At 56.8% G+C, this 26,649-nt stretch overlaps 1 protein-coding gene across 1 annotated transcript in view; it reads left to right on the forward strand.

Moving 5' to 3' along the window:
* The window catches only part of KMO (kynurenine 3-monooxygenase), a 42,448-nt gene extending 22,216 nt beyond the window's left edge, over positions 1-20,232 (forward strand). Inside the window, exons 10-15 of the mRNA XM_077830053.1 lie at positions 8,027-8,174; positions 12,753-12,810; positions 14,774-14,856; positions 17,016-17,117; positions 17,212-17,271; positions 20,045-20,232. Coding sequence (XP_077686179.1) covers positions 8,027-8,174; positions 12,753-12,810; positions 14,774-14,856; positions 17,016-17,117; positions 17,212-17,271; positions 20,045-20,215 — 622 coding nt within the window. The 3' untranslated portion in view covers positions 20,216-20,232. The remainder of the gene's footprint in view (positions 1-8,026; positions 8,175-12,752; positions 12,811-14,773; positions 14,857-17,015; positions 17,118-17,211; positions 17,272-20,044) is intronic.
* Positions 20,233-26,649: the final 6,417 nt, after the last annotated feature.

A 26,649-nucleotide genomic window follows, 5' to 3' on the forward strand; every position in this document is an offset into this window, starting at 1 on the left:
CCGTAAAGCAACAAGCACACGTCTAGCACTCGAGTGCTGACGTGGGGCTGGTGACTTCATACTCTAGTGCGGATCAGCAGGGACTCTGCCTCAAGTGACAAGTACAGGACGTTACAGGTTCGTTGGGAGTGGAGCTCTGTATTTCTCTAGACACCAGATATATTGCAGAACGGATGGGTAGGAGAAGAGACTGAAGTCTGATTTGTACTTCCAACTGGCATAACAAGATGGAAGGTCAGGCTGCCCTTCACCAGGTGATAAGCTATGCTGTCTGTAGTCATTAGACCACATGCCACTCTCACAGCCAGAAACAGAACCCAGGAGTTCTGATTCCCAGCATTCAACTTCAGTCTACCAGTTACGTAATCCACTGGCCAGGTGTCGATATCACATATCCTTCTAGTGACTGGCCAGGTGTATGTCACATACCCCACTGGACCACGTTGGGGATAACAGCCTCCTACTGCTAACAATTAATGCTTTAGCTCAATGGTAGAGGTCAGAGCTCTGGATCTGAAGGCCCTGGGTGACAACACGTGTGAGGGCCATTTGGCTGCACATGACTGAATGTCTGCTTTGTCCATTTTCCTTTATTGAAAACCTAGAAAGTCACTGTCCCAGCCTGGCCCATTACTGCAGCATAGGGCCATCAGTCTGTAGCAAGCAGACCCAACCACAAGGTCCCATGTGCTTCCAAGGTAGCTGGATCTGGGCAGAGTCTAGTCCCCATTCCCAGCTCTGGGTCCATAACGTACAGTCCCAGGCTCTGACCTCTTTTCTGAGCCCATCTTTGAGACATGGAACTCGGGGTTCCAGCCGCTCCAGCCTCTGGAACCAGTGCCTCAGATCTCCCGAGCCCCCCAGAGCTCCACCTTCCTGTGGTCACTCTGGCTTCTAGCTTCAGGGACAACATCGCAGGAAAGCAAGGAACAGGGCTTAGCCAAGGACTGGCTTAACCACCGTCATTGTATTCGTAAGCACTAATGAGTTACAGGTCTTCAGAAAATAAAAGTTCTGAGGTACTCCAGACTGATCTCACCCCTCCTGTGAGTCCGAGGTGTCTCCATATTTCAGGTTAGGCAGAGTTCCTCCTCTCCTGTGTCTCTTGCTTGCAGGTGGTGATGGTCAGCGGCACCCCACCCTTAAATAGAGTCTGTTGTTTTTTAACCATGTGCTCAGTGAGAAGGTTCCAGCCCCCTCCCCAGTCACGTTTGCCCCATCTGTGTAGAAAAGCCCATTGATCCATAGGGGTGAGCCAGTAGTTGAGAGCCAGTCAAGCTAATAACCCCAGATTGTGGTCTTAGTGACTTTTCTGTGAAACTCCTTTTCTGGGCAGTGCAGCTCTCTGGAATGCCATTCAATAGGCTGCCTTGGGCAAGTTTAGACATGTTCAGCACACAATACGAAGTGGAGAACACAATTCATATGGACATGTGCCACTCTGGCACAATTACATACAAAACCCACCAATGTCCAAAGAACATTGCAAAGTCAAGCTCTCCGAAGGTAGGAAATGCCAGAATTAAGGTCGCTGAGCCACCTTAATTCATCCCCCTTGTGCATGTGCATTACGACACGGTCATTATTACACAATCACATACCGTTTTGCAACAAGACCTTTGCTTCATTCAGTGCCCAAGGATGGATCTGCTCAGGACTGAATCCGGGCTGTGCAGTGAAGGAGGCTGGTGCCTGTAGGACCCTGTCTCATTTGTTGCAGAAGTTGGAAGGTGTGTAGTGAGTAAGTCAGGGATTGCCAGAGGAGAAGGGACAGTCTTATGGTTCAGACAACTGGCTTCCATCTCTGACGCTGCCACAGAATTTCTGCGTGATGCTGTGAAACCAACCTTGTCACCGGTGGCCACTAACTGCGTGCTCCTCATTCGCTGGGTGGCCAGTTTGACCCCCTGAGGGCTGATTATCAGAGGTGTCATTTTTAAATCCTGCTGGGCTGGTCCTGACATTGCCCTTTTGCTAGCAGAACAATGAGATACGTGACACCTGTTGCTGACTCCAATATCCCCTAACTGGGCCCTGATTTCCAGAGAAGTCAGTGTGATGTGCATCCTTGCTGCCACCTACAGACCAGTCTCCAGCTTTACACAGCTGCCTTCCCGAGAGACTAGTGGGAGAGTGGGAGTTACTTCATCAGAGAACATTTTCCACACTGGCCACTCGTTTTTCTCCCGCAGTGGCGGGGAGGCACTCAGGTTCTGTGGTGACGAGTGGCAAGAGAAGCTCCTCAGAGAATGAGGGAATGAATATTTCTGTATTCAGAGCCAGGGGGCACTAGTGCACTGGGAACGAGGCAGAAACAACACACTGAAGAACAAGAATAAAACAAAGCATTGAATTCCTGCCTCATTCCCTCAGCAGAGTCTGCCCTGAGCACTGAATGAGGCAGGGGCCCTGTGGAAAAGACAATGGGCCCGGTTCTCAACTGCATCCCTTTGTGATCCTCAGGTGGCACAAAGGGGCCAAAAGGCAGCCGAGAGTCCGCCTGGCATAAGGGATGCCCGACTTGCCCTCTGCACCATCCACTCCATTCAGCCCAGAGCAGAAAGGGCGTTATGGGCTCCAGCTGCACTTAGGGTCCCATTAGCTGGTGCAAGCTAGAGCAGCCTGCTGGGGCGGGTGTGTCATAAGAATCAGGGGAGCTGTAACCAGGCCAGATTCTCTCCTGCAGATTCAGAACTGGCCCCTTATCTACCCTTTGACCTACCTGGCCCTGTGGAAGAGTCGACTCATGGCTGGGGCACCCCCTGGTGGCTGAGCATGGGGTAGCAGCTCTTTCCTCTCTAGCACCCTGGCCTGTGGTTGCTCTGTCCTGCAGTGGTCTGCCCCTTAGGGTGACCAGATGACAAGAACAAAATATCAGGACACATGGCGGGGGGGGGGCATCCATAGGCTCACGGCCCCACCAGGGCCGGCTCTCGGTTTTGCTGCCCCAAGCAAAAAAAAAAAAAAAAAAGCCGGAGTGCCGCCGAAGCAAAATATCGGGACAAATGGCGTCCCGACCGTACATCGGTCGGGATGCGGGACAAACAACTAAATGTCGGGACAGTCCCAATTTTATCGGGACGTCTGGTCACCCTGCTGCTCCTCCTCGTGACTTGGCTGTCCAGCCAGGACATGTTTTATTTCCACCCTGTCCATTCAGGGTAACAGAAAGTCCAACACCCTCACATCAGGTTTTAGAACCACAGGGCCCAGAGCCAGGCCCCAAACACCTTCTCGTCCCAGGGCTTTCAGAAGTCCCTATCCCCTTGTATCAGGGGGATTTTCATGCCACCTTCCCTGGCGGCTGGTAGAGGAACCCAGGCCCCCCTTCCCCTCTGGGTTCCAGCCTAGGAACCCTGCAGTGAGCAGGCAGTGTCTGTCTCTTCAAACCCATCCCCTGCTACCTCCCTGGGCCTCTTCCTACCAGACCTCGTCAGCAGGCCCTCCCCAGGCCCTGTACCCCTGTCCCTGTACCCCCTCAGGCTCCCTGAGCTTTGGGACTGCACCCCTCCCTCCAGGCCACAACTCACAGTCCTCCAACAGATCCCAAACCTCAACCCTTTGGCTCTTCCTGGGCTGGAGCGTCAGTCCTGCCCGGCTACTCTGCTCCTTCCCAGGCCTGGCCTCTACCTAAAACTTGGCTGACCTAGCTCCGTCCCTCAGGGGAAACCTACCCCCCTGAAGAGGTAACTCAGAGCAGACACAGCTGGGTTGGCAGAGAGTCAGCCTAGCACCGGCCTCTCATGGGAGGGGATTTACCACAGCGACAGAACACCCCTCCCATGAGAGGCCGGTGCCAAGGGCTAGGTTAGCTGCGGGCTGACGCACCCATTAGCCCTCAGGACCCGGGTGGTGTATAAGCCTAACGCAGGCCCCCATCAGCACAGTATCTGAGTGCCTTGCCATCTTTAATGTGCTTATCTTCACAGCTCCCCTTTGACAGGTGGGAAACTGAGGCACAGAGAAACTGAGTGACTTGCCCAAAGTCACACAGAGAGCCTGTGGCGGAGCAGTGTATTGAAGCTGGATCTCCCAGCTACCAGGCTGATACCCTAACCGCTGGACCCTCCTTCCCCACTGGCAACGTCCCTCACCCGCTCCTGAGTTGGGCAGATCTCCCAGTGCAGGAGGGCCCATGGGCCAGCCTGCGATGGCATATTTCGGGAACTGGCACAGGCTCCCCTCCTCTTGGGGGCAGCAGGGCCCCCTCAGGACTTACCTCAGCCACAGTGGGTGTATTTGCTTGACTGGGGTGCTTGGCCCAGCGCACCCTCCTCCTTCTGCGCTACGGAGTCATCAGCTGCACTGGTGACAAGGCTGCCAGGGCAGTGGGTCCTGGTGCGAAGGCCCATCAAGATGATGGGGGCAGCTTCTGGGAGTAGGAGTAGGCACTGCAGTGCTCAGTGTCACCACGCCTCACTTCCAGGGGCCTCGGAAACCCCAGGAGCGTCCTGCAATTCCCACAGCCCAAGCGAGGCACCCAGGGTCCTACACGACAAATAGGGAGAGACAGGCGCCGGGGCGGCCGTCCATAAAAGGCCACACGCAAGGCGGGCGCTGCGTCAGCAAGCCAATGGGAGATGCCGACAAGAGAGGTGCGTGCAAAGCCCCACTTCCCTCACAGAGTTAGGTGCCTAAATGCAGGCTTCAGGGCGGGGCCTGTCTCTGCTAGTGGCTCCCGAGCTGGGGAAAACAGGTGCTTTCCCACCTAACTCATAGTAAGAGAATCCAAAAAGTGCCACCGTGGCTAAACAACAAAGTAAAAGAAGCAGTGAGAGGCAAAAAGGCATCCTTTAAACCATGGAAGTTAAATCCTAGCGAAGAAAATAGAAAGGAGCAAAAACTCTGGTACATAAAGTGTAAAATATCATTAGGAAGGCCAAAAAAGAATTTAAAGAACAGCTAGCCAAAGACACAAAACGTAACAGCAAACACTTTTTTAAGTACATGAGAAGCAGGAAGCCTGCAGACCAACCAGTGGGGCCACTGGACGATGGAGATGCTAAAGGAGCACTCAAGGACGATAAGGCCATTGCGGAGAAACTAAATGAATTCTTTACATCGGTCTTCATGGCTGAGAATATGAAGGAGATTCCTAAACCTGAGTGTGACGGGGCAGGACTCACCACCATGGCACCTCCTCTGGCCGTTGTGGGAATTAGCTCTGGTTTGCCGGTGCGCCTTCATCTATTGGCATCTCGCCGCTGTTGCTTCTGTCATCAGGACCCGTGTCACTCTCAGGACTACGGTGTCCTCTTCTGGACACAGCCCTTCAGCTGTGCCCCACTCGGTTTTCTCCTCCCCCTTTCCAGGGGCCAGCAGTCCTCTGTCCAGCCACTTGCCTCAGTGGCAGGCTGCAGTCCAGGTTCTAGCCACTGGTCTCAGTGGCAGACTGCAGTCCCTGCCCCGGCCACTTCCCTCAGGGGCTGGGGCGCATGACTTATGAGGAGAGGTTGAGGGAACTGGGCTTATTTAGTCTGCAGAAGAGAAGAGTGAGGGGAGATTTGATAGCAGCTGTTAGGGGGCTTATTCTTTCACCCGCTTACTTCCCTGGTCCTTCTCGCATGAACAGAGAGCAACAATACCCGAAGTCTGAAGGTGCAAACAATTTGATGTTTATTGGGGTGAACTTCCAGCAAGCATGATTCCAGTTTCCTGCCTTAGTATCACCCCTTCCCAGCCCTGACACCACAGAGCCTTGCCTGTGTCCCTGTTCCCATTCCCCCCCTTAGCAAAACATGATTCCAATTCCCCCACCCCCATTCCCTATCTCATTCCTCGTTCCCATTCCCCCCCTTACTTCTTGATTGACTGCAAACTTTATAGTAAAACTTGAGTTCTGCTTAGCTATACCTAAACCAATCATTTTACTGAAATTTAACTAACCAATCCTAACATATTGTAACATGATTATTTAGCCAATTATATCCCACCACCTTAATTAGTTTACACCCAGCAAAATTAATTATACAGCAGACACAGACAATCACAGAACCAGACAGAGATTATACAGACAAACAATAGGGAAGTGGAGACTACAATGATAGAACAAGAAAGAAATGAGGATTTTACATCCCAGCTATTGGTAAGTGAATTCTTGCCAGACAGGATGCTATCAAACTAAGTTTACTTTTACATTTACATTTTACATTTACTTTTACTTTACATTTACATCTTCTAGGCTCTTCCCTTTCTCTGGAGGTGATAGGCATTATCAGGACAGGATTGTATTCCTAACAGCCCAATAGCACCTTATTTCAGTGTGACCAGTTTGGAATGTAAGGATGTGACCATGTACTTCCCAGTTTATGGCTACCTCTGCTGCTTAGCCAGAGACCTTAGCCTAAGAACACGCCCTTAGACTATCATAGTGAGAGAAGGCCTATAAACAGGCAGACTGTGATTTTGATCTTGTTTTGTACCTCTATAACTAGCTAAGTGATAAGAATACACCTAAATTCTTAGGCCTTTAGAGATAGACCTGAATATCTGTATCCTAACAGCAGCCCCCCACTATCTGAAGGGGGGTTCCAAAGAGGATGTATCTAGACTGTTCTCAGTGGTGGCAGATGACAGAACAAGGAGCAATGGTCTCAAGTTCCAGTGGGGGAGGTCTAGGTTGGATATTAGGAAAAATTGTTTCACTAGGAGGGTGGTGAAGCACTGGAATGGGTTACCTAAGGAGATGGTGGAATCTCCTTCCTTAGAGGTTTTTAAGCCCCAGCTTGACAAAGCCCTGGCTGGGATGATTTAGTTGGGGTTGGTCCTGCTTTGAGCAGGGGGTTGGACTAGATGACCTCCTGAGGTCTCTTCCAACCCAAATCTTCTATGATTCTATGAACACGATTTGTTGGGGAAGAATTCAACATGGTTTTTGTAAAGTGAAATCATGTCTCACTAATCTACTAGAATTTTTTTAGGGGATCAACAAGAATGTGCACAAGGGTGATTCAGTGGATATAGTGAACTCAGATTTTCAGAAAGCCTTTGACAAGATCGCTCACCAAAGGCTCTTAAGCAAAATAAGCTGTCATGGGATAACAGGGAAGGTCCTCTCATGGATCGGTAACTGGTTAAAAGATAGGAAACAAAGGATAGGAATAAACGGTCAGTTTTCAGAATTAAGAGATATAAATAGTGGTGTCCCCCAGGGGTCTGTACTGAGACCAGTCCTATTCAACATATTAATAAATGCACTGTCTGGGAGCTGCCCGGGAGCTGCCCCAGGTAAGTGCCACCTGGCGAGAGCCCACACCCCTCCTGCACCCCAACCCCCAGTACCTCCTCCTGCACCCCACACCCCCTCCTGCACCCCAACCTCCTGCCCCAGCCCTGAGCCCCCTCCCAGAGCCCGCATCCCAAATCCCCTCCTGCACCCCAACCCGGAGCCCCCTCCTGCACCCAAACTCCCTCCCAAAGCTCGCACCCCTCACCCCCTCCTGCACCCCAACCCTGTGCCCCAGGCTGAGCCCGGAGCCCCCTCCCACACTCCAAACCCCTCGGCCCCAGCCCAGAGCCCGCACCCCCTGCCCCAGCCCGGTGAGAGTGAGGGTGGGGGAGAGCGAGGGAGGGGGGATGGAGTGAGCAGGGCAGGGCCTCAGGGAAGGGGCGGGGCCTTGGGGAAATGGGGGTAGATCCTGAGTTGCTCTTAAATTCAAAAAGTGATCTTGTGCTTAAAATGGTTGGAGACCACTGCTGTAAAGGGATGCAGTGTAAGCAGGACCACAAACATGAGGGATAGTGTTAAATACAAATATCTAGCTGTATAGTAATATACTACCTGATGGGGAACAGCAAATGTCCATTAAATTACCATTACATTCTGCAGCATGCAGCTGCTTAATCCCCTGGGTTGAAGTTAATGATCTAGCTGTTCAGGTTTCCCACAACTTTGAGCACAAGTACCCCAATGTAAAGGTTTGATTTCGCATCCTGGCACAGTACGTATTACATCGATGACTGATTCTCTCGTCTCTAATGATGATATCACACATTTCATGCAAACTTTCTATTGTTTTGGCTGAAGGCAAGAGCTGCAGCGTGATTACTTTTTGCTGCCACCCCAGGCCATGATCTCTGTGAAGTGCTCTTCATACCACATCACCTCCCGGTGTGTGCTGATGGGAGACGCCGCCCACGCCGTGGTACCATTCTATGGACAAGGCATGAACGCTGTGAGTTTGCTGTTCCTAACGTCCTGCATAATTTGTGACCAAAAAGCCACTTCTTTTGAGTTCAGACATTTAGTTCTAGTTGGTTCCATTTGCTTACACAATTGATTGGCTGGCCCTGGGTCTTGCCGGGTTTGAGGCTTGGAGGAGGAGGAGGAGTTGACTGGGTCTGGATCCACACAAGACTGAGATTCCCTGATAGGCTGAGGGTCCTCTATGAAGTGTGTTGGTTCTTTCTGCTCCCTGCAGAGTCACTAAGTCTTCAGAGTGAGGCGCCTGTGTCTTCAGCTGCTGCTGGATGTCGGGATAGCGGTGTAGGGAAATGCATTTGATCATGCATGCTCAGGCCAGAAGGCTACATCTTCCCTTTTCAGGTAGACTGTCACAGTGGAGGGCAACTGCACCTGAATTTCCCTTCTGAGGCATCCAGAACACCCACTCTTAGACATCTGCTGTTGCCTCTCTTGCATGAAGACCGGTGCCTCTCTCCCTCCTGAGCCGGGTATTTCCAGGTTGCCTGCTCCCTACCTACATTGTGAATTCTCCTTACTTTTCTCTTCAGAGGTGGTAAATAGTGTAATGGCCCCAGTTCAGTTACCACACAGCTCTTTCTAAGCAAGCACATTTATTCTTAAGGTAAAAGCCTTACAGAGAAAATTAAAACAATAGAAGCCCTACACACATGGTAATAAGCCACTAGAGATCACCCCCTGATTCCAACAAGGGTCCTGGCTGGTGGACAGTCCTTCCTACCTCCCCAGGGGTTTTCCTGTGGTTACAAGTTCATAGCGCCTTCTGCTCAGAACCAGAACACCCAGTTTTATGGGGCCAAAGTCCTTCCTACCCTTCCCCAAGGATTGGGACCCACTTTGGGCCAGAGATCTTGTCTGTTTGCATGGACGAATCCCAGGCACTGCTACAGGCTGGGGACCAACTGGCTAAGCAGCAGTTCTGCAGAAAAGGACCTGGGGATTACAGTGGATGAGAAGCTGGGAACAATCAAGATTGTTCCCCTCTATTGGTGAGGCCTCATCTGGAGTACTGTGTCCAGTTTTGGGCCCCACACTACAAGAAGGATGTGAAAAAATTGGAAAGCATCCAGTGGAGGGCAACAAAAATTATTAGGGGACTGGAACACATGACTTATGAGGAGAGGCTGAGGGAACTGGGATTGTTTAGTCTGCAGAAGAGAAGGATGAGGGGAGATTTGATAGCTGCTTTCAACTACCTGAAAGGGAATTCCAAAGAGGATGGATCTAGACTGTTCTCAGTAGTAGCAAATGACAGAACGAGGAGTAATGGTCTCAAGTTGCACTGGGGGAGGTCTAGGTTGGATATTAGGAAAAACTTTTTTACTAAGAGGGTGGCGAAGCACTGGAATGCGTTACCTAGGGAGGTGGTGGAATCTCCTTCCTTAGAAGTTTTTAAGGTCAGGCTTGACAAAGCCCTGGCTGGGATGGTTTGGTTGGGGATTGGTCCTGCTTTGAGCAGGGGGTTGGACTAGATGACCTCCTGAAGTCTCTTCCAACCCAAATCTTCTATGATTCTATAATCAGAGTCAGTTTTAACTCAGGCTATTTAACTGAAAGTCCTTTCTCTGCCTGTTGGTCCCTGGAGAATCCAGTCTGAACCAGTCTATGTGAGTCTCCCTCCAGGCGGTGGGAGCTCTGTGGAGGTTTGACAACCTGAGTGAATTTTCCTAACCCCCCTCACTGTGCTTAGTCATGGGAGGGCTGTGGTCCCCCTCCCCCAGAGAATTACATACAATCTCTGGCCCACAATGGTGTGTAAACTTCATTCAGTAAAGTTGAACTTCGTTCAGCACTATCTGTCCGGGAGTTGCAGGAAACTGCCCTCTGTCACCTGTCTGCATTGCACGGCTCCAGCCTGGGTCCTCGGGGGCTACGGCTATGCGCTCAGGTCCCTTGGGAGCTGCAGGTGGAGCAAAGAGGAGCTGCCTGTGTGCTCAGGGGTGTTGCTCCCTGACATCACCTACCCCGCTGCTCCGTGCGCTAGTGACCTTAGTGACCTTCTTGGCGTCAATCTTTAAAGCCTGACAAGCAGGCTGGATCCTGCTTATCCCTGAGCACCTCTTCTCCAGCATGACACCTCCGCAGCCCAGCCCCCTGCAGGGCTTGGGCCAACAGCCCACTGGGGGAGCGGGGGGTGATTGTGGGTGGGTTTCCAGGAAAGGTGCTCCAGTGAGGACCTGGCTTCCCCACCGCTTGAGCTGGGCACTGGCTCTGAGGGGAGGGAGAGGCCCCAGGGAGTTGCCTGTGAGCCCTGTTCTTACAGCCTGGCGCTGGAACCCTTCTGCCCCTTAAAACAGGAGAGTTACAAAGCTGGCGCTTGGTGGCCTCTTTGTGGGAAAAGAGGAAGAGCCTCCCTGGGTAAATGGCTCCTTCTCCCGACTGTAGGAGTGTCCGATGGGGAGAGGCTCTTGGGACCCGCAAGGGCAGGGAGAACTGAGCTCTCCAAACCCAGGGCTGCAGGCCTAGGCGCCGAGCTGATCCGTGGCAGGCAGTAGATGCTGGGAGGGAGGGGGAGGCGCTGATCGGTGGGGCCCAACGCCGGGCAGGAGGCGCTGTGGGGAGGGGGTGGTTCTGGTTTCCTGTGGGTGCTCCAGCCCCGGAGCACCCGCGGAGTCAGGCCTACGGCTGCAGGCTCTCCTGAGTCCCTTCGGAGTTGTATCTCCCCTTCACACCCATACACTCCCTGTGCTTCTGGATGGCTCTGTGCAGCAGGGCTGGAGATCACAGCTCTGGCGTTAGGGGAAATAACCCCCTTTTAAGTTTGCACTAAAATCGCTTTCTCTGCTCCATTTTGGGGCGTAGCTGGGGTACTGATTGCTCACGGTCACAAACACTAGGACACCAGATGGGTGCACAGCCCAGTAACTGTTTTGCTGCTGGTACTGGTTCAAAGCATGGAGTCTCTCTTAGCTCATCGGGGTCTTTGCTTGGTTCAAACTTCGTAAGTCTATTCAGAAGCTTCAAAGCCCGTGTGCAGCCGGAGAAATGCCTCGCACAGTTTGCTGCCGTCTCTTCTCACTGCACCGTTGTGATTTCCTGGTGGCGGAGAAGGTGATGGTTGTACTTCCCGGGTGTGCTTCCTTCGTCAGTGCCCAGAGCGAGCTGGATTGTTTCCACTGGCTGCTAGTATTTGAGAGCCCCACACCAGAGCCAGCCTTAGCATTTTTGAGTGGGTTTGCCCCACAGTTGTGTGGCACATGCCCCGCCCCCCACTGTAAGGGACTTCTGTCCACCAAGAACACACCCCTAACAGAGCGCTGAGCGGAGGTGTTGGGGGGGGCCCATAATGGGGTGATTCTTTGGACCTTCCCCAGAGTTATTTTGCTGTGTAGCCCTTAACTACGTCACTGTCACTTTGGGCAGTAGATGGGCTACCCGTGCTGTCTACCTCTGCGGAAACTGAAGCACAGAGATTAACGTCTCAGATTCGGCTCCCTCACAGTAGGGACCACAGTACAAGGGGCTTGATTTGCAAAGGTGCTGAGCATCCACAGCTCTCACTGCAGCTAATGGGCGTTGTGGGTGCTTAGCAACTCTGGGGGAAATAGTGCAGTAATCCCTGTCCTGGAACACATCCGCACCAGGGACAAGGTCAGGGCTGCTCGGCCAGACTTCAGCATGCCTGGTCCTGCCTTTCCAGTGCGACCCAGAGACCAGCCTTAACACAGTGGGGTTTGTATAGGGAAAAGTAGTTGAGTCTCTCGCTGGCATCTCTCTCACTTCCAGAGCTGCCCTCGCTTTCTTCCTCCACCCCTGGGTCCTAGGTGCCCCAGCTCTCTCTTTGCCTTGCCCCATATCCTCAACCTTCTCTTGGTTCTTCTCCCTCCCCTGGCCAAAGGACGGGGAGCAGGTGCTGTCACTGTGGCTGGGATTCTCTCCAGGAGGGCAGGGCTGGTTCTCTTCCCCGCAAAAGGTTTAGGGAGGATTTTCTTGACCTCTCTTTCCTGCCCAGGGTGTAGGGGATGCATCAGCTCATCCCTACTGGTCCTGCAGCACCCTGCATTGGAATCAACCTCCTTTGGAGCCAGGCTCGTCCCCCCTCCCCTGAGAAAGGGAGGGTCCAGCCAGAGATCAGGTTCAGAGGCACCTGCTGCTGCCCCAGGCCATTAAAGGTACCTCGACGCAGCCAGCTCCCACCTCCCCTCAAAACTGCAGCCATGCGTCTTAGAGCCCAGGCTAGCTGACTCAGGCTCGTGAGGCTTGCACTGTGGGCTAGAAAGAACAGTGTAGACATCTGGCCTGGGGCTGGAGTCCAGGGTCGGGTTTCAGGCCCTGGGCTCCGGCCCAAGCCCACATGTCTACACTGCTATTTTTAACCCTGCAGCAGAAGCCCCGTGAGCCTAAGTCAGTAGACCAGGCTCTGAGACTTGCTGCCGTGTTTTGATTTTTTTGCTCTGTAGACATACCCTGAGCAGCCACTAACCCTGTTTAGACAGGGCAGCTGGTCTAGCCCAGGCCAGTGTTTCTCCTTGCCCCCTGAGTGTCAACCCCAGCTTAGGAGCAATAAGGCTTTTGCTGCCAGCTATTTTCCCTTTATTGTGTCTTCCAGGGATTTGAAGACTGCCTGGTCTTCGATGAGTTAATGGACCAGTTCCACAATGATCTCAGTGAGTAAATCCCTGGGCATGGAAAACAGACCTGGGTGGGAACTCTGGGCAGTTTCATCTGACATCAGTCACCAAATGGGTGCTCCCAGAGATGGCCCCTGACCTACCCAGGAGATCAAGGGGGACGCTTATTGTGAGGGACAGTCAGGAATTAAACATTTGGCCAGGAGTCTCCCATGGTATCTGATTATCCCCAGGAAGGGACAGTCCTAGGGACCACAAGGGTCACCTCATCTAACCCCATCTAGTCGAGTCCTGGCCACTGTCTGCTCATGAGCTTCAGCACCAGAGGTTTGGAAAGCATTTTGGGTTTGTTGCATTATACTCTCACTCCCTTTGCCCATTCGCCCACCCTGTGGGTCTCTCTGTGCTGAGAACGGCGGTGGGATAGATCTGCGCCTTACAGTGATCCCTGGGTGAATTTCTACCTCCCCACAGGCTGAGCGGGTCTCCACCCCACGGCTAGGGGTGGGCGTTCGGGAGAGTGGGGAACCCCCACCACACTGAGAATCTCACACAACAAGAAGGAAAAGAACCAAGGGCACTCAGATACTACCCAGTCATTTCTGTTTCCACTTCCGTCTCTCAACATGCCTTGGCCTCCACAGGCTTCCAGAGGAGTGATCCTAGTGCAGGAACTAGGAACACAGGGCAGATCATGAGCCCGTGTCACAGGGATCTTGGAGTCATCATGGATAGATCTCTGAAAACAACCGCTCAATGTGCCATGACAGGCAAAAAAGCCTACAGAATGTGAGGCTCCATTAGGAAAGGGATAGATAATAAGACAGAAAATATCATAGAAATCCATGGTACACCCACATCTTGAATACTGCATGTAGTTCTAGTCGCCCCATCTCAAAAATGATATCTTGGAATTGGAAAAGTTACAGAGAAGGGCAACAAAAATGATTAGGGGGATGGAACAGCTTCCACATGAGGAGACATTGAAAAGACTATGTGGAACTCCTTGCCAGAGGATGTTGTGAAGGCCAAGACTATAACAGGGGTTCAAAAAATAATTAGATAAGTTCATGGAGGATAGGTCCAATGGCTACTAGCTGGAATGGGCAGGGATGGTGCCCCTAGCCTCTGTTTGCCAGAAGCTGGGAATGGGAGATAGGGGATGGATCACTTGACGAGAACCTGTTCTTTTCATTCCCTCTAAAGCACCTGGTATTGGCCACTGTCAGAATACAGGATACTGGGCTAGATGGACCTTTGGTCTGATCCATTATGGCCATTCTGATGTTCCTCTGTTGTCTGAATGGCACATGGCACTAGATGTGCCAAAGCCCACCCCTCTTCAGCCTTCCCCAGGCACCTCTCCCCTCACTCCTATCGCCTCTTCCCCTTGCCCCGGTGGGCTGACAGCAGCATGCCTTCCTTGAAGCCACTCTGCATTGCCTGTGACACCGACATGCCCCGTATCCCCTGTGCTCATGCGTGGCCCGTGGGATGGTGCAGGAAGCAAGTCAAGTGAGGCAGGACAAGAAGACAGGCTGGGGGATGGGGAGACAGGGCCAGACAAGACTCATTTCAGAGAGAAGAGCTTGGTGCCAGCCCTGGGACCCAGCAGCCAGAAACCCTCCCCACCACCAGCACAGCACCACAGCAGCTCCCCGTTAGCCTTTGGGAGCTGCACGGTGCTCGCAACTGGGGATGAGCCAGTGCCCACAGGGCTCACGGGGCGGACAGTCTGCAGAGGCTGGAGCTGATCCAGCTGTTGGGCTGCAGTCCCAGAAGCTACCCTCCTCTGGCTGGCGCTCGGTCTAGCCACCTCCTGAGAGGCAGGCTCAGTCGAGTGACGGGCAGGCGTGCCGTGTGCCCTGGGGAGAAGTGCATGCACCATGGAACGCCCCACTCCCTGGCTTGGGGGAGCTGGGAGAGGGACCAGGACAGAAGGCAGAGCCAGGGAGCAGACTGGAGCCTACCTGGTATGGAACCGCTCCCTCTTCCCCAGGTGCCTGCCTGCCCAAGTTCTCCCAGCTGCGAGTGCCCGACGACCATGCCATTTCCGATCTAGCCATGTACAACTACATAGAGGTAAGACAGCCGAGCAGGGCGTGCAGACGCTCTCTGCGTGGCACGGATCTTCCCCTGCCGCGGGGGGGCCTGCGAGCGCTAGATGCCAGTGAGCAGTCCTGGGCTCAGGCAAAGCCCTGCGGGGGAGAAGAGGAGCTGTTTTAGGAACCTGGCCAGTTGTGCTGAAATGTGGGTACGCACGCACCCAGGCAGGGCCGGATTGACACCTTACACGCCCCTAGGCACAGCATCATCAGCGCCCCCCCCCCCACCCCGCCGACAGCCGACCTTGTGTTTTCTGTAAACTTCTGTAAACTTTTAACTCACTTTTAACTCTTAGGCGTCCCTAGAACGCCGGTGCTCCTAGGCCTGTGCCTAATTGGAAATCCGGCCCCGTGCACATGCTGTTTTAAGTGGCAGGTCTGCTGTGCCCTAAGTGTAGTCAGAGAGATGTCTCGTGGCTGTATTTTGTTGCAGTTATCTGGTTCTGATAAGAGCAGCCTTTCCCCAGCTGTGCAGGAAGGGGCTGGTAGGGGCGCAGGGGTTGCGGGGGCAGATTTCCAGAGCGCTGAGATGCTTTGGGTCATGCCCAGAACTCGAAGCTTGGCTACAGACAGCAGCCATCCCTTCCTCTCTCTAGAACTGCGTATTACCGGATCAGGAGGGCAAATCCCTCCTCCCCCACCCCCCACTGCGAGGGCCTGAGGGCAGGATCGGAGAGGCAGGGGTGTGATCAGTTACTCTCCAGCACCCACACACACAAATTGGAGTTACTCCCTTACACCACTTTCTGAATGTTTGGCTGTACAGGTGCCACAAATCGTCACACCTTTTGTTCCATCAGTGCCTGGCCTGTGTGGAGACCAGCCCTGCTAACTAATGTAAACAGAGATGTCAAATGTGCTGCTCTGAGTTCCCGGCTCCTCCTCTCAGTCTGTCCTCTGGATTCCTGTGGCACCCAGATGTCCCACTCGAGAGGCTGATCTGGTTGGGCCCAGTGCTGTATGCACCCAGAGGGAAAGGCCCTGCTCTGAAGAGCTTGCAGGCTACGGGCTAGGCACCATGGGCATGTTCTGCCAGTCGAAGCGAAGATGTGAATTTAAAGCACTCGAGCTGTATTGGTCCAATCCCCCTCTCCCAGGGGGACCCTTTTAGTCTTGTATAGAAGGTGCTTTTTTCAGTTTAGATGATGTCTCTTTGGAAGGCGTTTAAGCTAAATAAATTAAAAAAAAAAGACGTTTTTATTCTGGCCTAAGGAGTCCTCGCTGGAGGAGGTGCGGGTGGGTTTATACTGGGGTAACTCTAATTATACTGATCTAACTGGTAAAACTTGCCTGTGTAGACAAGACAGACACAGGCTGGGAGTGGGAACAGAGGTACAGCCAGGGAAAAGGCTTGTCTGTGGCAACCCAGCTCTCCTGACTCCCATGCCAGTGCTCTGCCCACTGCTCATCTGTGCCGATTGCTGTGCATTGTTTTGGCTTCATGATTTGTCAGGCACTTCGCCCCATCCTGTATCTGTTTGTGGCAGAGCACAGAGAGACCTGGGCCTAAGAGGGTCTTTAAATTGACCCCGCTGCAAATTGCTAATACAGTGGGAGACTGGTGTCTACACTACACGGTTAGCCTGGCTTCTTCCCTGGCTTTTAGCCTTAACCCCAGCAAAACCTCTGACCTGGGTTAGGAGGTGGTTCCCACCAGCTACCGGGCCTGGCTGAGGGCAGGGGCTTAGAGCCAAGCGCTGCTTTAACTCAGGCTAGAACCCACCACTTTGCAGCGAGGACACAGGCTACATCACTCCAGTGCTGCTGGGCTCCCAGGCCTTCCCACAAGCCCCCCACAACACAGACCACGTTTTCTGCAGTTGCCAAGGCAAGACTCCTAGTGCGTCTCAGCAAAAAGAATCGTGGGATATGCCCTCAGACACACACAGGCGGGTGCAGAAATGGTGAGGCCACAGTAACCCGGGTCAGGCTTTCCTGTGGGGATGCTCACGCCCAGGCTCGGCTAGCCAGGGTGCTCAGACCGAGTGCCAATCCCCTGGACAGTAGGTGGTCCTAGCCTTAGTGGTAGGAAGCGAGAGCACTGGGTGGCTGAAAAGGATGAGAGCAAGTAGCCACAGCACGAGGGGAAAGGTCCCCGCAAGCACCCCACCTTTTAAACTCTGCGCCTTGTTCCAGATGCGCGCACATGTTAATTCCAAGTGGTTCATTTTCCGCAAGTACGTGGACAACTTTCTTCACCGGCTCATGCCCTCCACCGTTATCCCGTTATACACAATGGTAAGACCTGCTTTTCTGTCCCCTGCCTGCTCTCCCCTCCCCAGGCTGTCTCTGGTCACCCCGAAGGACTAACAGCCTTTGCAATCTGGTGCAGGTCACGTTCACTAGAATCCGCTACCATGAGGCACTGCAGCGCTGGAAATGGCAGAACAAGGTGAGTGGGAACTGGAGCCGATTTCCACTGACCCAGATGTCCAGAGCATCTCCTGCCCTCCCCCTTTGCCCTCCTCAGATGATAGAAGCAGGTGTGCTAGGGTCCCTGCTACTGGTAGGTACTTTTCACAGCCCCTTCTGGCTGTGCCGCACTGCTTGCCCTTGGCTCACGACACGCTGGCTGTGAATCTGCATTGCCAGAGCCGAAACTGAGTAAGTAGGGGCCAGGGGCTCAGTGCTTCCTGAGCGAGCGGCACGGTGGTGCTCCCGTCTCGGCGGGCTATTCCCCCAGGCTGCTGATTGGCCATTTCCCATAACCCTAATGCAGGGAGGTGTGCCACTCTGCACAGAGAGCCCGTGTCTTGCCCCAGGTTCCTACAAGGAGCAGACGCTGGTTCGGCCCCCTTCCAGCTCTGCTCCCTGCAGCGTCTCCCCATGGCTCAGTGTAGCACATTTGTACTGTGTGCATCATGTCCCCCGCCAGTAACTAGAGCACGAGTGGATAATAGTCTACTACTGCTGCTAACTAATGGAGATGCGCCTTTAGCTCAGCTGGTCTGCGCTAGTGGTGTTGAAAGTCCTGGTGACAAGGGGGGGTTATACTAGCAAGTGAGGACAATTGAGTACAATGTCAAAGAGCCCTTCAGATATGGAGATTCTCATGTCTTTTTACGTGAATGGATGTTCAGGCAGAACAGCTGAGTGGGTGGGGTGAGGGACGGACAGTGCGAAAGCCCTGGGGAGGTGGCATGCTTCAGCTCTCCACACCATTGATTTGTGCATGGTGGCTCTTCCTCTTGCTGGGAAAGAGCAAATGACAGGCTGGAAGCTTCCATCTGGTATGACTCCCTGGGTGTCCTCCTGGTGCTATGGTAGCTGTGGGTTTAAGCCCCACGTGCCAGCATGAATACAGGCCTTTAGCATGCAGCCTTTTCAGCCCAGTCCCCCTTGTCTGACTTTATCATAAGCATGCCCCCGAAGACGCCTGTCCAGCCGGCACACCTCCTCCAGCACACAGGGTGCTTTTGCCTTGCTTGGGAATCGGATGCCCTGGCCTGAACTTAGGCCAGTCATATGGGCGGTGGGTAGGGGAGGATGTGCCTCCCCAAACTGACCGGCCTGGCCCTGCCCACACTCTGCCCCCAGGGCCCTGCTTCGGCGCTCTGGGGGGGGGCGCTGTGGGCACTAGCCAGCCTAGGGCAGGGGCTGGCGGCCGCAGTCGGGGGGTGCTCTGGGTTCCGGGTGCATGGAAGGGGCAGGGCCCCAGGTGGAAGGGGCAGGACTGGGGCTTAGCCTCCCGCAACCAGTGCCGCCCATGGCCAGTCATTGGGCCGAGCGTAGGTGGCCTGTCTGACAAAATCCTTTCCGGCTAGTTACTCAAAGTGACCGGCGTGGCTAGCATCTGCCAGCCCTGGAGAATACCTGTGACAGGGGGCTCCGCTCACCGCCAGGATGGCGCCTCCTCCTGGCCACTCTGTGGAACAGCTGGCCGGGTCAACGCCCCTTCCTGCGGTTGCAGGCCATCGCTCTGTCTCTCTCTGCCAGCGTGCAGCCCGCTCTTGCTCCACAAGCTGCTGCTGCCTCTCTGTGACTCAGCCTCCGGCCAGCTCCCCATACACGTTGTCCCCTTCCAGGGCACCAGAGCCTCACTCCCGAGCAGCCTCAGGCCGTCTCCCCATTCACTGCCCCCTGGGGCCACACCTCAGTGCCTGGCCAGGAACCTGGGCCTGCCCTCTGCTCCGGGTTCTGGCTCAGGGACCCTCTAGCCAGCAGCCAAGGTCTGGTCCCTCCGGGACCTCACGGCCTTTCCCTGAGCCCTCTTCTACCATCTGGCACCCGCCCGCCCCCCACTCCCTCCTCCCGGGGAGCAACTGCCTGTCTCCACAGCCTCCAGACCCTCCTCCCTCTCCCAGGCGTGACTGCGGCCTTTCCCAGCTGCCCCCTCTGCTATCACCTTCCTGCCTTTCCAAACCCAGCCCACCCTCAGCCGGAGGGGCAGGGGGTGCGGGGCCACCTGATTCCCCCCAGCTGTGGCCTGTTGGGTTAATTAGCCCCCTTCTCAACCTGCCTTAGCCCTTCCAGGGCCAGTGTGGGGTGAGTGCCCCATCTCAAAACCCCACAGGAGCTTCCGAGAGCAGCAAGCCCTTCCTGTATCAGTGCGTCCCCGCTGGGGAGGAAGGAAGGTGTGTCTTTGCTCGCGTTATCCTAGGTGAGGGAAGCCCTGGTGAAGACAAGGTGGTGTGTGGTTTTCACAGGATTTAGCGGGTTGAGGCAAACCCTAACCTCCCCCAGCTTGACTTAACCATGGGGAGCTCAGGGTTTCCTTCAACCTGCTAACAGGTGAACACCACAAACTGCCCTGTCCCCACTCGGACTTTCCGTCCTGTCAGCTAACCTGAGCGAAGGACGCTCCTTTTTCGGAGTGAAGACAAGTCCCCTGAGATGTCGCCACTGGCAGCTGTGTGGCTGGAGATGCTGCTCTTGACCAGAGGAGCGGCCTGCAATGCCCTGTGCTGATGCTTAGCCAGCCGGGCTTGACTTCCCTCCTCTCAGCAAACTCCTTTTCCTGATCACACGGGGGCTTCTGGCCTGGGCTTAGCAGTCGAGCCTTCCTCTGGAGTGCCCCAGTCTGTGGGAAAGGCTCCATGCTGGGGGAGGTGTAATCCCTGTCCGAGGGCAGGGGCGAGGAGGGAGTGTTATAAAGTGGTGTGTTCTCTCTGCTCGGGTCAAAACAAACCTTCTGAGCCAGGCTGAATTTCTCCTTACACTTGCAGGTGATTAATAAAGGACTCTTCATAATTGGGGCAGCAGCAGGCCTGGGTGGCAGCTACCTGCTCATAAAGTGGGCATCCCGTAAGTCTGACTCCTGCACAGAAAAGCTGTGGAGCTGGATACTTCGTCTCAAGGAAACTGGAAGTCTCCCACCGGGAACACGACTGGCATAAATGCCAGGGGAGCGATGGAGGGGACACCTGGCAAAGGCCTAGGCTGTAAACTCAGAGAGGTGACTAGTAGGAGGGACACAAAGGGGGCACCAGCTAAAGGGGGGCACGTAACCTCCCCAAATGACTCCCACAAGTGACTCGTCCCTGCTCCCCACGTGATCCCCCCATGTGACTTGTCCCCGCCTTACCCCCAGCCCGGGGGCCCTGCACTCTCCCCATCTCCTCCCATCCCACGTTACCTGGCAGGGAGGGGGGCTCTGCTCCAGTCCCCCTGGCATGTGTGGAGCCACTAACGCACTCTCCCAGGGGCAGCCTCCGGCCACGCTGCCTGCCGGGGACACTGCCCGTGGGGGGCACACAGCGGCTGCTCTCCCAGGGGCAGCCTCCGGCCACGCTGCCTGCCGGGGACACTGCCCGTGGGGGGCACACAGCGGCTGCTCTCCCAGGGGCAGCCTCCGGCCACGCTGCCTGCCGGGGACACTGCCCGTGGGGGGCACACAGCGGCTGCTCTTTCCCAGGGGCAGCCTCCGGCCACGCTGCCTGCCGGGGACACTGCCCGTGGGGGGCACACAGCGGCTGCTCTCCTAGGGGCAGCCTCCGGCCATGCTGCCTGCCGGGGACACTGCCCGTGGGGCAGCACACAGCGGCTGTTCTCCCAGGGGCAGCCTCCGGCCACGCTGCCTGCCGGGGACACTGCCCGTGGGCGGCACACAGCGGCTGCTCTCCCAGGGGCAGCCTCCGGCCACGCTGCCTGCCGGGGACACTGCCCGTGGGGGGCACACAGCGGCTGCTCTCTCCTAGGGGCAGCCTCCGGCCACGCTGCCTGCCGGGGACACTGCCCGTGGGGGGCACACAGCGGCTGCTCTCTCCCAGGGGCAGCCTCCGGCCACGCTGCCTGCCGGGGACACTGCCCGTGGGGGGCACACAGCGGCTGCTCTCTACCAGGGGCAGCCTCCGGCCACGCTGCCTGCCGGGGACACTGCCCGTGGGGGGCACACAGCGGCTGCTCTCTCCCAGGGGCAGCCTCCGGCCACGCTGCCTGCCGGGGACACTGCCCGTGGGGGGCACACAGCGGCTGCTCTCTCCCAGGGGCAGCCTCCGGCCACGCTGCCTGCCGGGGACACTGCCCGTGGGGGGCACACAGCGGCTGCTCTCTCCCAGGGGCAGCCTCCGGCCACGCTGCCTGCCGGGGACACTGCCCGTGGGCGGCACACAGCGGCTGCTCTCTCCCAGGGGCAGCCTCCGGCCACGCTGCCTGCCGGGGACACTGCCCGTGGGGGGCACACAGCGGCTGCTCTCTCCCAGGGGCAGCCTCCGGCCACGCTGCCTGCCGGGGACACTGCCCGTGGGGGGCACACAGCGGCTGCTCTCCCCCAGGGGCAGCCTCCGGCCACGCTGCCTGCCGGGGACACTGCCCGTGGGGGGCACACAGCGGCTGCTCTCCCCCAGGGGCAGCCTCCGGCCACGCTGCCTGCTGGGGACACTGCCCGTGGGGGGCACACAGCGGCTGCTCTCCCAGGGGCAGCCTCCGGCCACGCTGCCTGCTGGGGACACTGCCCGTGGGGGGCACACAGCGGCTGCTCTCTCCCAGGGGCAGCCTCCGGCCACGCTGCCTGCCGGGGACACTGCCCGTGGGGGGCACACAGCGGCTGCTCTCCCAGGGGCAGCCTCCGGCCACGCTGCCTGCCGGGGACACTGCCCGTGGGCGGCACACAGCGGCTGCTCTCTCCCAGGGGCAGCCTCCGGCCACGCTGCCTGCCGGGGACACTGCCCGTGGGGGGCACACAGCAGCTGCTCTCCCAGGGGCAGCCTCCGGCCACGCTGCCTGCCGGGGACACTGCCCGTGGGGGGCACACAGCGGCTGCTCTCTCCCAGGGGCAGCCTCCGGCCACGCTGCCTGCCGGGGACACTGCCCGTGGGGGGCACACAGCGGCTGCTCTCTCCCAGGGGCAGCCTCCGGCCACGCTGCCTGCCGGGGACACTGCCTGTGGGCGGCACACAGCGGCTGCTCTCCCAGGGGCAGCCTCCGGCCACGCTGCCTGCCGGGGACACTGCCCGTGGGGGGCACACAGCAGCTGCTCTCTCCCAGGGGCAGCCTCCGGCCACGCTGCCTGCCGGGGACACTGCCCGTGGGGGGCACACAGCGGCTGCTCTCTCCCAGGGGCAGCCTCCGGCCACGCTGCCTGCCGGGGACACTGCCCGTGGGGGGCACACAGCGGCTGCTCTCCCAGGGGCAGCCTCCGGCCACGCTGCCTGCCGGGGACACTGCCCGTGGGGGGCACACAGCGGCTGCTCTCTCCCAGGGGCAGCCTCCGGCCACGCTGCCTGCTGGGGACACTGCCCGTGGGGGGCACACAGCGGCTGCTCTCTATGGGCTGTCCCACACCAGGCAGCGTGGCTGGAAGAGGAGAGGCTCTGGCCCTGCCTCTTCCCTTCCAGCTCTGGCCCTGCCCCTTCATCTCCCCAGCTGCCAGCCTTGCCCCCCTCCCCAGAGTTTTGGGGAGGGTCATGTGACCCTTCTTCCCCCCCCCCCCCACGAGTCGCCATAGGCAGTGCAGTGCTTTGAGATCCTTCCAAGGCGCCACACATTGGTACTTGTCTGATGAGAGCTGCCTTGTCGCTTTGAAATGCCGCTGCACCTCACAACCTGCATCCCTGCTTCCTAGCCACTCGCTAGCCCAGTGCTCCCCTCCTGGGCCTGAACACTGCCTCTGGGTTGGCTTCTGGGGAGTTGCTTGTCACCCACCAGCCTGCTGATTTCGGGCTAAAGCCGAGATTTCGCCAGGGGTCCCCGTTGGCTGCGTTTGTAACCACGAAGCGGGAGCCGTGCTTGTTATTTTGAAGCTGAAAACGCTGGTCGACAAGTGTGGACAGTTCCACAGCATCTGTGCCTGGAGCAAATGGACCGAGCGTCAGGAAGTCCCTGTCTGGCAGGATGTTCCCGAATGAACCTCATCAGACTCGGACTTCAGTACATTCACGCTCACTGCAAGCCATGTGTCTCCACGGGGAGGCTGCTGGCCACTCGGGATGGGACCAAACTCCCATTAGGACTTTCTGCAGAGAAAGCTACTCCATGGTTTTCAAACTGGCGCTTACCGGGTCTCCTGGTAAGATTGAAAGGCGGTCTGCAGGCAGGCAGCTCCCTGATCAGAGATCACTGTCGCTGAAACAGGTCAGTTCTGGTTCCATCTGGAAAGTTTTCCTGCTATTGAGTTTGTTCAGGACTCAAGGATTTCCCTGCAGCCCCATCCCTCTGTTTGGAAGGAGGAGCACTAGGATACACCCACCTAGGGTTATCCGTGATTCAGCAAGAGCCTTGGGCATGTGGCTAACTCTAGGCAAATTGGAGAGTCCCACTGAGTCCACTGGGATTACTCGTGTGCCTAAAGTCAGACACTGGCTGAAATGAGGCCTAAGTGCTCATGTAACACATGGGATTTTTAAACCGTGAACTCCTGTTATTTTGTCATCCTTGTCTACCCAAATAAAAGCTGTTTGAAACCAAAAGATGGACCTTTGTGATTCAGACATATTTTGCCACTGGGTGCTTCTTCAGCTAGCCAGTGCTCAGCACTGCCTGGCCTGTTTGCGGGGTCTCCTAGTCAGTGGCACAACCTGGCTGGTTGTTCACAGAAACATGGGTGCTTTGCACTGGTTTTGGACTCAGGCACAGCGATCGCTCCCTGGGATTGTCATTTGGTGCCTCAGTGCTAGCTACTAGCTTTTGTACCTCACTGCTATGAATGTCCAGGCCTGGGAGAGTAAAATGCAAAACCGGGATTAGTACCGGCCACCCCACCCCGAGACTGCACCCTCTTAGTGCCCGCTGTGGGCCTGGGAGTGGGAGCAGAAGGACTGAGTGTGAGATCTCAGGCTGCGAGTTTGCAAACTCAAACAGCTTCCTTCTTTCAAAATTGAAAACTTTTTTTTTTTTGAAAAAGAAACAACTTGTCAGTAGAAAATTCCAGGGATGTGCTGGAAAAGCACGGCCCCATTTCAGCCCCTGCCCAGCAGAAAAGGCGGATGGGAGTGGTGGTGGAGATAAATGGCCAGTCACTGCTTTGCGAGTAGCTCTCCTGAGAGACAGCACTGAGCTTAGTCTGGTTGGTTTGTTTCTCTGGGCTCATGATCTCTGTGGCAAGGGGTATGGGTCGCTCAGTGCCCCCTACTGGAGCCCCACGCGATTATATACCCCGCTCCCCGGTGCTGCTTTTGGGTGTTTGCTCCAAGCCAGACTGTAGGGAGGGGCTTGGGGTCTTGTGAGTTTGATCCTAGCAAGGGGCAGCTGCGCCTAGGGAGAGGAGGGGCCAGTTTCTGGGAGCAGAAAGGGGCGGCTGCTTTGTTCATATGTGCTCAGAGCTGTTTCTAGGGCTTTGGTGCTAAAGGCCCCAGTTCAGCAAAGCACAGCTGTTATGATGTCATGGGCCGTGGCCACGTATTTAAACTTACACCTCGTTGTACTGGGGCCTAAAGGTCTAAGCCGTGTGTGGTGTGTGGCCTGAGCCTGGGATGGGTTTCCCCGTGTGGGTTTTGGCTGCAGCCCCAGAGAGGGCGTCTGGCTGCACCTCGGCATCGCGGGAGCTTTCGTGGCATTGGAGCTCTGCAGCAGCCACCTCGGCTTTCCTGGGAGCCTGACGTCCCAGCGCAGAGGGGCAGGCTCCCGTCCCTAAGTCCACATTAACTCACGAGCCGCGCTTGTAACTGCAGCATTGTGCACACGACCTGTTCTGCCCCCGGGAGGGGTTCTGTGGGGGACCCAGAGATTCCTGCGTCGGGGGGAAGACACACGCGCAGGGCAGCAAAGCGGTAATAACTGAGGCTCCCCCCAGCTCCGCTACGCTGTGCATGCCATCCGTCAGCCTTCAAACGAGGGTGGTCCCACACCCGGAGCCTGGCTCCAAGCACCTGCTGGCTTCAGGCTGTGGGCAGCCCGGCTTTGCCACAACCACCCACTGCCCACAGTCAGTCCCATGGGCCTCAAGCCTGCTGCCCGGGGGTTGCCACCCCCACTGACAGCGCGAGCCCAGATCACTTGACCGTCCAGGGTGCAATGTGTTGCTGGGGGCATCGTGAGTATCACAGCTCTAGAGCCAAAGTCAGGGGCGGTATTAGGCAGAGTCCCTTGGCCCTGGCTGCACCTGCTCCACCGATGTGTGCGGGAGCTGACTGGAGTCCGCACAGGCTGGAGCGGAGCAGGAGGAGGAAGGTCCAGTAACCCCCGCGGTGCTTTTCCTGCCGCCACAAGCCACTCCAGCACATGGGCAGACGCGGGTCGGGGGGTGGGGAAGCAGGCCTAAGGGGGGTCTAGCTCAGTAAGGGGAGGGACAGGGGAAGCCCACGTCACCTCTGACCAGGTGTACCCGTATCCAGAAGAGCTACGTGAAGTGACCTGGGGTGGGCTCATCTGGCTCGCTCCCTCGAGAGGCTGGCGGCAGCCAGCAGACGCCATCACGCACTGCAGGCCAGCTGCCGGGTTTGATGTATTTTTATTAATAGACCAGGGTGGGGACGTGACATGTCACTACAGGCAACTTGTTCTCACACATAAAGCAAGTTCTAGAATTGGGGGGGGTGGGGGGGAGGAACTACAGCCCGCGGGCCACCTCCGGCCCGTCAGACCATTTAATCTGGCCCTCAGCTCCCAGGAACGGGCCTGGCATGAGGCACTAGCAAAGCAAGCGCGTGCTGGGGGCGGCGTGTTTCCAGGGGCGGCGTTCCGGCCACGCTTTTCTTTCGGGGCAGCGGCGCTCTCGGAGACGGGGCGAGGGCGCCGGGCCCCCGGCCACAGCAGGAAGGGGAAGCCCCAGACCCGGGATGCTGAGCTGCCACGGCCCAGCCGCTACCTGGGGAGGAGAGGGCGAGTCCTGCCGTCTCATCTGCGCCCTGGCTGCTGCGCTGCCTTGTGCCACCCCTTATATTGGGGGCTTCTCTGCGCGGCCGGGCGGGGGAGGGGGGAAAGCCCCCGCAGGCGCTGGGAGAAGGGGACGCCACTCCCGCCGCTTCCAGCGCCGCCTGCGAGCCCCAGCCCCACCTCAGCTTGCGGGCGGCAAAAAACCTAGAGCCGGCCCTGCCCAGGAAGCAGCCGGCCTGACCCCCCCCCGGCTCCTACGTACTTTGTGGAGGCACGGCCAGGCGGCTCTGCACCCTGCCCCGTCCGCCGCAGCTCCCACTGGCTGTGGTTCCTGGCCAATGGGCACTGCAGGGGCGGCCCCTGCGGACGGGGCATGGTGCAGAACCGCCTGGCCGTGCCTCGGAGCCGAAGGGGCGACATGCTCCCAGGAGCTGCTTGTGGTACATGCTGCCTGGAGCCTGTATCCCTGACCCCCCCCCCCGCCCCAATCCCCTGCCCCAGCCCTGATCCCTCTCTGAACCCCTCAGTCCCAGCCCAGAGCCCCCCCCTACACCCCAAACCCCTCATCCCCAGCCCCACC

This window comes from Eretmochelys imbricata, chromosome 11 (genome assembly GCF_965152235.1).
Source record: "Eretmochelys imbricata isolate rEreImb1 chromosome 11, rEreImb1.hap1, whole genome shotgun sequence".
Taxonomy (NCBI): domain Eukaryota; kingdom Metazoa; phylum Chordata; order Testudines; family Cheloniidae; genus Eretmochelys; species Eretmochelys imbricata.